Source organism: Acyrthosiphon pisum, chromosome X (genome assembly GCF_005508785.2).
Source record: "Acyrthosiphon pisum isolate AL4f chromosome X, pea_aphid_22Mar2018_4r6ur, whole genome shotgun sequence".
Taxonomy (NCBI): Eukaryota; Metazoa; Arthropoda; class Insecta; order Hemiptera; family Aphididae; genus Acyrthosiphon; species Acyrthosiphon pisum.
In genome coordinates, this window is record NC_042493.1 from 52,760,721 (window position 1) to 52,771,882 (window position 11,162).

The 11,162-nt window shown below is 27.7% G+C and overlaps 1 protein-coding gene across 1 annotated transcript in view; it reads right to left on the reverse strand.

Annotated features, from left to right (window-relative positions):
* LOC100569881 (homeobox protein unplugged) overlaps positions 1–11,156 on the reverse strand; it is a 12,922-nt gene extending 1,766 nt beyond the window's left edge. The window contains exons 1-2 of the mRNA XM_029487081.1: positions 10,543–11,156; positions 6,428–6,633 (exon numbers count right to left, since the gene is read on the reverse strand). Coding sequence (XP_029342941.1) covers positions 6,428–6,633; positions 10,543–11,152 — 816 coding nt within the window. The 5' untranslated portion in view covers positions 11,153–11,156. The remainder of the gene's footprint in view (positions 1–6,427; positions 6,634–10,542) is intronic.
* Positions 11,157–11,162: the final 6 nt, after the last annotated feature.

Here is an 11,162-nt window from a genome sequence, read left to right on the forward strand (position 1 = left end):
AAAAATATAATTTTTTAATAAAAACGTTGTTTTATAAGCGACTTGGAAGTATGTAAAAAAATATTTTCAAAAAAATTTACACTTTTTGAAATAATAAGTGTTGTTTGATAAAATAATCGCCCCGTATATACACATATATGTGTGACATCCTCTAAAGAAAAAACAAACATTACAAATCTGAAATAGGTAAATAAACTATAATAGGCACAAATTAATGGTTTATGTTTATTTAGAAAATATTTGTTGGACATATTTTAAAAAATCTATGAATTGGGCCATATCATTAATAAAAAACAATTTGAGATCTCGTTTTACTATATTCTATAGATTTCGAGTACACGTCATAAATCATAATAAGTAGCTAGCAACTTTAATTGATGGGTTAAAATTAAATTCAACGATAAATCATTATGAACAAAAAAAATCTGAGTGCAGATTGTGTGTGACCGCATATAATATTTTTGAGGATATTTTATGTTTTTTATTTACTATACTTCATTATATATTAGGTACTATTAGTAATGATTAGAACACACTACTCATTGAAATTATATCTTATATTTTTTAGTTGTTTTATAATATTATTCAATACATCCAAAATGAACTGCTATGCACAAGTAAATTTTATTGGGCCATGTAGTCATGCCGCATGATCTTTGTAAATATTTGTAACGAAATTTACGTGTCCCTGAGTTTTTTAATTATTGCTCTAATTCCATTACGTGTTGAACTCATTTTTGGTGAAGAGTAAAAATGTATACAAAACTTGATGACGACGAAGAAAACTACACACCATTGAAACTTTGAAAGACCAGTATATTCGCTTCACTCAGAAATCAGAAAGTGTTTATTTTGTCACTTTTGTAAGAAGATACACCACATTTTACGAATTGTAATAAATTAAACGTGGATAAACGAGCCCTTAAATTTAAAAATAAAAAAACCAAAAAATGAAAAATAAAGACCACACCAATATTATATAGTGTATTGTTTGATTCATCCTAAATTGTGTAGCTTTAAAATTTATTTGTATAATAATTACAAAGATGATCAAGACAACATGATTAAAATGTGCTAAGAAAACGCAATTTAGTGTAATGATATATTATATAATTGCAATATACAGTTTATATTGATAAAACAATTTGTCCCTAAAAAAACAAGAAAGCACCTACATGGAATATTGAATTTATAAAACGTTTGTGTTGTTTCCTGACAATCATAATGTTAAAAAGCGGATATCCTATGATTATGCAAATCCTGCTGCACAACATACATTCCCACTCAAAAGAGGGTGCAGATTGTATAGTATATAGTTGTCTGAAGGGTAAACTTTTATTCGTTTTAATACCGGGTGTTCTTCGAGGGTTTTATTTATACAATTCTAATAGCAGTTATAATATAAACGATATAATGTTATTCAATTTTCATAAATTCTGGTGTTATGAAAAGTTTAAACATCCTATATATTGTATTATATATACTGATATAGATTTCTGAAAGAAAAATAGTCAATATTTCGAAAGTAGAAAAGCAAATTTATTAGAAGGCGTGATTTTCTAATGTACGCCAAGGGATAATAATATCATGTATTTCACGTCATATATCGAAATGGATATTTCAGTGTATCAAAATTCAGTTTTATAAATTCATGCGATTTAAAAAAGATAAAATATAATAAAGAAACATGAGATGCGTTTTTATTATTTTTATTTTTACTTACTTATAGGTATTATATATCATATATATAACAAATTACATAACTACTTTATACTATATTAGTTACAACTTACAAATAACTGAACTTAGAATTTAATGATAGCAAAAAAAGAATAGCGAAAAGAAAAAATATTTATATGTCATAGGTTTAATAGGTACCTAGGTATTTAATAATAATTTGTAGATAAGCAAGCCTATTATAATTTATAGATAATAATGGATAATTTAAACTAATTGTATTCAGTATTTCAATATGGACGGTATTCATCGCTCTACAAAAGAAGATTTTTATAAAGGTAAACAGTAATAATTTCCTCAAAACATTTTACCATATTTAAAATATGTTTTTTTATATAATTAGAAATTAGTCATTACAAAACAATATTTTTGGAAAAAATTATATAAATATTTTTACTATTTTTAATCTTTATATATATAATTCTACTGTACGTGTGTTTGTAAGCGAACTCCTCCTAAACGGCTGAACCGATTTTGATGAAATTGTTTGTGTGTGCTTGAGTGGACCCTTGAATGGTTTAGATTCACAGTCGGACCCGGTAGGCCCATTCCGGGGAGGTGCTCAAACGGGAATGTTGAGATTTACGGTGGATATTTTTGTTTATAAATGGTTGTCATGGGTTTTAAAGCTATTATAATAATAAATATTGGTTGCAGTGAAATCAGAAATAATTAGAAATAATTTATAAAGTAAGTGTATAGATTAGACCTCTGGGAAGAAGACAGGCTAATTTAAAAATGGTTAAATTTGGTTTTTTTATTCATCTGATATTAGTATGGTTAGGTTAGGTTAGGATTTTGTATTAATTGATTATATTAATCCACTATAGATGGAATACGACAAACTTGGTATAACTTTGATACTTTAGTGTTAAATCATACACTTACGTACAAACAGCGCGGGGTCCGCGATCTACCGCAGGTATAAATTGCCTACCTGATAATATACTGCTGCGAATCAGAATTTTTATTCCGGGAAACAGAAAAGTTAAGATAAATTTTGAACACCATACACCAAATATTAAATAACGAATTAAACAAAGTTTGAGTAATATAGAGTTAGTACATTTAACGAGCAATGGAGTGCATGGTATCAAATAGTAGTATATAAAATATTGTATTTTAAGTTTTCTAGTTTTTTGAATGACAGCATACATTTCGAACGAAATATTTTTTTCTGAGAATTTCAATACATAAAAAAGGTGGGTAAGTGGATGTTGTTCTGCTGTACAGTAGGTTTTAAGTTTCAACTGGGTCACTATACATAATATAATATCATTGTATACGAAAAAGTGTGAATATTTTATATTATATTTATATTGTTATTACTTATTATTAATATGGTAGCTGGTAAGTTTAATCAACATTATAAAATTGCAACAAAATAACTAAAATCGTTATTCTTGGTTATTTAATAAGTAATTTCCTCCAAATTTGAACATAAAATAACAATAAAAAAAAAACGGTAATTTATATTTTTGAGATTTTTTGAATACATAATAACCTACTTACGTGGAATCTTATTGTTTGTTTTCTATCCTTACCTTAAAAAGTTGAGAATTTTATAAATTTTTAACTACAAAATCATTTTAAAATTTAAAATTTGAAAAATTATGTAAAAAATCGAACTTTAAATGCTTAAAAAAATTGTGCCTATGTATTCTTAATATTTACTATTTAAGAAATATATCAGGAGCCTTGTATTATATTTTATGGTGTATAGCAAACGCTAATATAAATGTTCAGTCAACAATTCATGTATCAACAGTCATTTATTTTAGAAATATTTGTACAAATCGTTTGCTTGGTCAAAAAAATTTAAAATTTAATACAATAGTCCTCATAAGTATAGTTGATTAAAATTAAAAAAGAAGTTGAGCGTAACTTCATAATAATTTTTACGAGTGTCTGAAGTTAAATGTTGACCAAATTTATCAAAATCACAAAAATTTGAAAATTATCTCTAGTTAGAAATTAATAAAAAATGTTCTATGTATTTCTAAGATTTGACATTTTAAACGAATTTCCCTTAAGTTTTCCGGAAAATCAAATCAATTGTTTACGAACGTTTGAAATATTAGACATTGGATATTCACCCGTAATTTAATAAATTCTCATTCAACGATTTTCTTATTTTGTCGTTATTCAAAAAACTATTGGTAAGTACTGTGGGTACTTGAAATTTTCATGAAATATTTATTTTATCATTTTCTATACATGATAAAATTTTTAAAAATTAGATATTTAATTACGATTGTAGTTCAAATAATAACGATTTTAGTTATTTAGTTGTAATTTAAAAATATTATTCGTGCCTCGCGGCCTTGTTAAATTATATTATTATACTGAATCGCGGACATTTCACCCCGGAAATTTTCCCTCCGACTGTTTTCGGTTTAGTAGCACATAATATTATTAATTAATAAATGCCTATTATCTAATATTTTCAAATATTAAATTATAGATATTATATTTTTTATCAGCTGAACTACTTGAATCTGCAAATTCACTTGCAATTATTAAGTTGTTAAATATTTAAACTGGTACAAATATACAAGTTTTAACAAAAAAAAATATAAATAAATAAATATGAACAAAGGATAAAAAATATAAGTTGAGAAATAACAAAAGAATCAAAATTCAAATGTTTTTTACAAAATGTATCATTTTTATGTCGGAATTTTTAACAGTTTTTATTAATTATCAACTTTATTTTACTTTATACCTACTTATTTTTTTATTTTTTTTTATTGTTTAAAGTAAGTAGTTGAGTTGATTAAACATATACGCATTTACAATCTATTATATTTATGAAAGTAAAAACTATTTTATATATTTTATATTTTATTTAAAAAAAAAAAATTCATATTAAATAATAAATTATATTATATTATTAGTCAATAATTAACTTTAAAAAAATGGGAGGAAAATATCCGCATCAAAAATATATCATGGGGGGGGGGGGGAATGTCCTACTAAACCGAAAACAGTCGAGTGGAAAATGTCCATTTACCATTATACTTAATCCACAAAATCAGATTTAAAATGCAATTTTTTCGGCAAAAATTAATTTAACCTATCTACTGACTATTGTATTACTAATGTCTAATAGTAAAATTAATTACTTTAATCACAATAATATCATAAAATATACATCATGCTTAAATTTGAAGCTGTGTTTCGTTTAATGTTGATATTATCATGGTTTATGACTTATGAGTCACGAGTCATGATTAATAATAATTAATAATATTAAATAAACATATTATATATAAATATATTTATCAATTTAATTAAAATTAAATTAAATATCCCTGCATCAATATAAGAACCTAATTGATCTAGAATATAATATCTCTTTATTATTATCTCTATACTTATAATATATTGTGTTACTGTAATATACATCAATATTGGGATGTGATGATCTAACAAAATCTACTTAGTATGCTGAATATTGTATGCACAAATATCATCATCAAATTTCAATCAGCTATGGAAACATATTTGATCTATTGTTTATTAATTATTATACTTAATAGTAATGGTTTGACATTTCAAGACAGTAAAGAAAAAATACGCACCTATGCGTGTATTTTTCTAAGAAACAAAATTAGGAGCTGCCATAAGATTAACGACAAAAAATATATAGAAGAGGCGTTTTAGTTGTTTGATTAGAGTAGGATTAAGGGGCTTCGATGGGACAATTTAGTCACTAGGATTTATTTTTTACAACAGTATTTTTAAAAATGTTTTTTTTTAACAAATATATCGACATTTTTGTCTGTACTTGATATTTTCTCAAGCACCTTTTGCATTGGTTAGGGTTTTAAGTTCATGATGTATTTAATTGTACCTATTTGTTTCTAGAATAATTATATTTGAATAATAAGTTTTAAAATTACATATACACTTTTTGTAGTGACGATTATTTATGCGATAACATTTAATATTTTAAATTACAAATAGGTACCTACATATTATTATGTATATTTAGATTAGAATATAATGATTACACTTTTGAAATGGATAATGTTACTATAAAAAGTATAAACAGTTAAACAAATTATTATAGCTTAAGTCACAATGAATAAATTGATAGTCATAAACTCACCGAAATATCTTATCTGCTGATTTTAAATATTTAGACACAATCGTAGATACTCTGTAATATATACCTATATCTTAACGTATTATCTAATGCAGGGATGGCCAACCCGCGGCCCGCCTTGGAAAGTTTTGCGGCCCGCGACATTTATCAAATATTTACAAAAAAAAATTATTTTTGTGCCGATAGAATATTCTGAAATGCCCGCGCAACGCGGTATCTTATAATTTTATGTGTGGCCTGATTCTGAATAAAAAAAATATAAAAATATGTGATTATAATAATATTTTAGCTGATGACCTTTTTTTTTTTTGGCAACCCTATATGTGGCCCGCAGGATTGTAATGTATTTTAAAAGTGGCCCGCAAGATCATTTGGGTTGGCCATCCCTGAATTCTAATGGCTACTATACCTAATCTATTTTATTTATTCTTATGGTATATTGTTTAGTTTATTAATTATTTCATGTCACATATTATATGCATACCTAATATTTACATACGCATATGTTATATAGATAAATATATGTATATCACTTTGTATAATATGATAATTGTATCAATGTTACATAAATAATATTACCTGAACTTCGCTAAGTTTTAATGAGTTTGCTATTTCGGACCTTTCGGTAAGACTTAGATATTTTTTAGCCTGGAATTCCCGCTCCAATTCTAAAAGCTGACCACTAGTGAATGCTGTTCTTCTTCGGCGAGATTTGTTTTCATTTGATGACTGCGCAGTTGTATTTTGTCTTGTTTGCAGAATGTCTATATCATTTAGGCATTTTCCTAGAAATCAATCTGATATTTAAAAATATATTTATTGAAATTTGAAACTGTATGTTTGTTGTTTTATATATTTATATTTCAATGTGTGATTGTGTAGGCGGCAAGTAAGTAACATAGGTGGCATATGGGACACGAAGTTGAAGCTCTTGCCAAAAAAATCTAGGGATGCAAAAGTATAATTCCCCCAATCACGTAATTTTCAAAAAATAAGGTAGCGATAAAAAGTTTCACAAAAATAAATAAAATGAGTCTATAGACTACATTCACTATTGATTAAAATTTGGGTAGGAATATACTCTGCAGATACCTACATTTTTTAAATAGAAAAATTTACTTTTGGCATGTTCTAACATAGTATTAGTTTTATATTTTAATTAGAACTAAATTAAATGTTGACTAAATTATACAGTAGGCACATTAAAGTCGTTTTTATTGAAATAACACAATTTTCAAAATTAAAAATATAACCTCTGAAATTCTATATTTTTTACAAGTTTCCTCAATTATAGGATTTATGAAATATATATGTGTTATATACTTATATATTTATACCTGAGATAAAGGCCTAAGCAATAATGTAAATATTTTTATTTTATTTTTATAAGCTGAAATAAACACCTTCTAAGGATTTTAATAATAAAAACGTATTTTTGTCCCTAAAGAATGAATTGCTATTAATTTCATTAAAATATTCTGAATATTATTTTTTATAATTTGTTTATGCCAATATGGTAATTCAGTAATATTTTACAGAAATAACCAGAAAAATGTCTTTGTTTGTTGCAATTTAACTTTTGCTATAACTGAACATCATCTGGTTGACTTACTTGTTTTTACAAGGGATTATATGAACCAAGAGATGTTATATTGAATTTACTAAATGTATAAAATGAGTAGATATTGAACTTTAATATCAAATTATGAAAACCGTTCAGCATCTAAGTCTTTCTCATATAGTCACAGCTACGCCACCAATCAAAAAATTAAAGTAATTTGTCCATATTGTAATAAATGGCCGGAAGACGGAAGTGGGTGGTAAATGAAATCGAGGGAGTCATAGAATAGTCAACAATAGTTGACCATTTGTGGGAATACTGCGTGACCAGGCAGTAGACCACAATAATAATATCAGTACAATAGGCGTATTATATTGAGAACGAGCGAAGTACCCGGGTAACTAAAAACTCAAACAGAAAATAATATAATGCACAATAATGCAGTGTAGACATGTAGTATTTAGTTTTAACTCATGTTATTCCAATCTTGTAAAGTCTAAATAGAAATATTTTTACAAAAATTAGATAAATACTTTTTTTTATCAAAGTTTATAATTTTAAGTTAAAAACATTTTAGATTCTGAGCGGAGCGATGAATGTATTGAATTTACAATTCTTTTTGTGTCTATCATAACCTTTTTGGGGGAGTTTTAAAAGCGTCTAGAAAACAAACAAAAAAATAACCGAATGTATTTGACATTTTCATTGTATGTTTATATTAGCAATTTCTATGCACCATAACATTTTCAAAATATTGTGACTCTTTTTGAGCTATTTATAGGCATAAGAAAATGTCGAGTTTTATTAGTTTTTTTTTAATTTTGTCGGTATCAAATATTTCGGTTGGTCAAATAACTTGAAAATGTAATATGACGTTCCCATAAGTTGATGTTAGTGGAAGTTAAAAAAATAATTGAGAGTAAATCTACAATAATTTTTTATGAGCGTCTGAAGTCAACATTTTGACAAAATTCATCAAATACACGAAAATTGGCAAATTATTTCGATTAAATTAATTAAGTTTATCAGCAAGTCAAATTAATTTTTACGAGCGTTTGGAGTTAGACATTGGATATTCACCGGTAGGTAAATAAACAAATTCACATAATAATGATCCATAGGCACGGTTATTTTATAAGTATTTAAAGTTAAATTGTTGACAAAATGTATCAAATTAAAAATCAACAAATTATTTGGTAATTAATTTATACCAGGGGTCGGCAACCCACGGCTCATGTAGCGTTTTTATGAGGCTTGCGATTACAATTTATAATTGATATAAAAATATCGAATATCACTTTATGTTAGTTGGTAATGTTAATAATAAATTAATATACCAAACATTGATGAAACTTAAATAAATTTAATTTAATACTTTGTTTAAATTTTAAACTGTAAAATGTAAATAAAATAAAGTGTATGGCCCGTGAAATTTTTTTTTTAATTTTGTGGCCCTTGACACCAAAAAGGTTGCCGGCCCCTGATTTATACAATGGTCAACTTTTATATAGCTAAGGATTGTAAATTTAAAACAAGAATTGTTATAAATAGCCTATACTGCAACTAAAAAATCTAATAAATATATATAAACCGGGTTTTTTTTTACTGATATTATAAGTTCAAATCTTGACGAATTTACTTATTAAAACCAAGAATAACGATTTTAGTTATCTTGTTGTAATTTAAAAAAATTATTCGTCGGTAGGTATATGAAACTTTTAGAGTATATTATTATATTTTATATTCATAATGACTTTTTCAAATATAAATTTTTGGCAAGAGTGAATTTGAAATTAAAAATAGAAATAAATTACTTTAGCCACAATAATATCATTAAAATATATACTTAGTAATAATATAGACTGACACGCCGTCTTCGCTTAGAATGGTTTTTCGTATAGCTACAATGATTTTAAATTATTGAATTCAATTTTAGTAGGTTTGTGAAGTAAGTAAGTACTTGTATATAAATATGATTCGATGCGTACCTAATGTAAAATAAACATAATATGAAGAATGAATGAAATGAATAATTATTATTGTACTATATGTAATAGGGTAAAATAAAATGACAGAGTGAAGTAATTATTTTAATTTATTCATAAATTATATTTAATTAGTATCATTGTATCAATAATAATTTAAACGATTTAATTTAATATTATAGTTATTGAGAGGTCCTGTGCAACTTTTCAGGTGGGTACATACCCCAAAGAAATAGATTATATTATAATTCCTGATTAAGACATATTTGTTTTAAAAACAGATTTTGATTCAGTAAATTAATAAAGCTAGGTATATCTAAGTAAATGGTTTAATTCAAATTTAATAATGGTACATTAACTATATTGTATACGAAAATAAATTAGTGAATTTTGATTTTTATTGTTAGGGTGAAGGGGGCCGAGAAAATATACAAAGTAAAAAAAAATATTTTGTTGGTAAAACGAGTTTTGCAAAATTATAGGTCTCAATATTTCACAATTTCCCACCAATGGCGTACTTTGTTTTTAAACATGTACTTAACTGCTTTAAAGTTTAAACCAGTATCGCACAAATGCATACTAATATATAACACATTTTTATATGAAAAACATTTTTTTTAAATTCACATTTGGAGGGGGTGGCAAAATACACACTTGAATAACTCATATATATTATTATTTACAGGAATTGTTTCATTTTAGTCTGCTTACTCTGAGATAGAACTTGATAATTGATAATATGATATGGGTTGATGATATTATGCTCGAATTATTGTAACTTTTATCAACAATCCTAGAATATTGTGTCAACTGTACAGCGGACGGTACACCAAAGAATTTTTAAAATGTAATTATAGGTAATAATAAATTAATTTATGGTGGTGAATTGATGATATTACGTGACATACAATATTTAAAAAAACTGTAAAAAAACCGTGACGAAATACATTGAGTGAGAACGTTAACCTTTTTAAATTGTAATACAACCAATACGTCGCGGATAAAACGCTACAAAAAACAACATATACCTATAGCCTTAATCTTGGAAAATTTTCAAAAATTATATTTTTGAAATGTTGAAATTTGACATATTATTATAACCACCGACCAATTTTAATGCATATATATAAACAATATAACATACTTACCGAACCGCGGGTCTTCGTCAACATCGTCTTCGTCGTCCTCGTCGTCGTCGATATCTTCGCCGTTGTCTCTTCCACCGCCACCGCCGTCGTCATCGTCGTCGTAGCCACCACCGCCACCCGGGCCTCCATGGGCGACGGCCGTCGTGCATGCTTTCGGCAAGTCGCGATTTTCGGGGTCACCCGAATCCGCGTCGTCGTCAGTGGCTGCGTCGCAACCAAAAACCGGCGGCGGGGAAGGCCGGTTGCCGACGTCGCGCAGTAATGACCGTCGGTAATCGTGATAACACAGCGGCGGTGGCGGTGGCGTTCCGGGAAATGCGACCGCGTCGCTCAAGTACGGCCACAGCGATCGCGGCGCGAACGATTTCCCGACGGCGGCCGCAGCAGCCGCTGCGGCCGACTGCAATCGCAACACGCTCAAATAATCAAAGTTCAACATCGACGACGGTTCCAACGTCGACCGTTGCTGCAGTTGCATCGCGGCCGCGTCCAAATAATACGACGGCGGCGATATAGTTGCGTCGGACGCGATTGGAGGTGTCTCGCTGCCGCCGCCGATCAAAGATTCGATGGAGAACGACTGGAAAGCGGTTTGGTACTTGCGGCTCATTTCAGCCGCC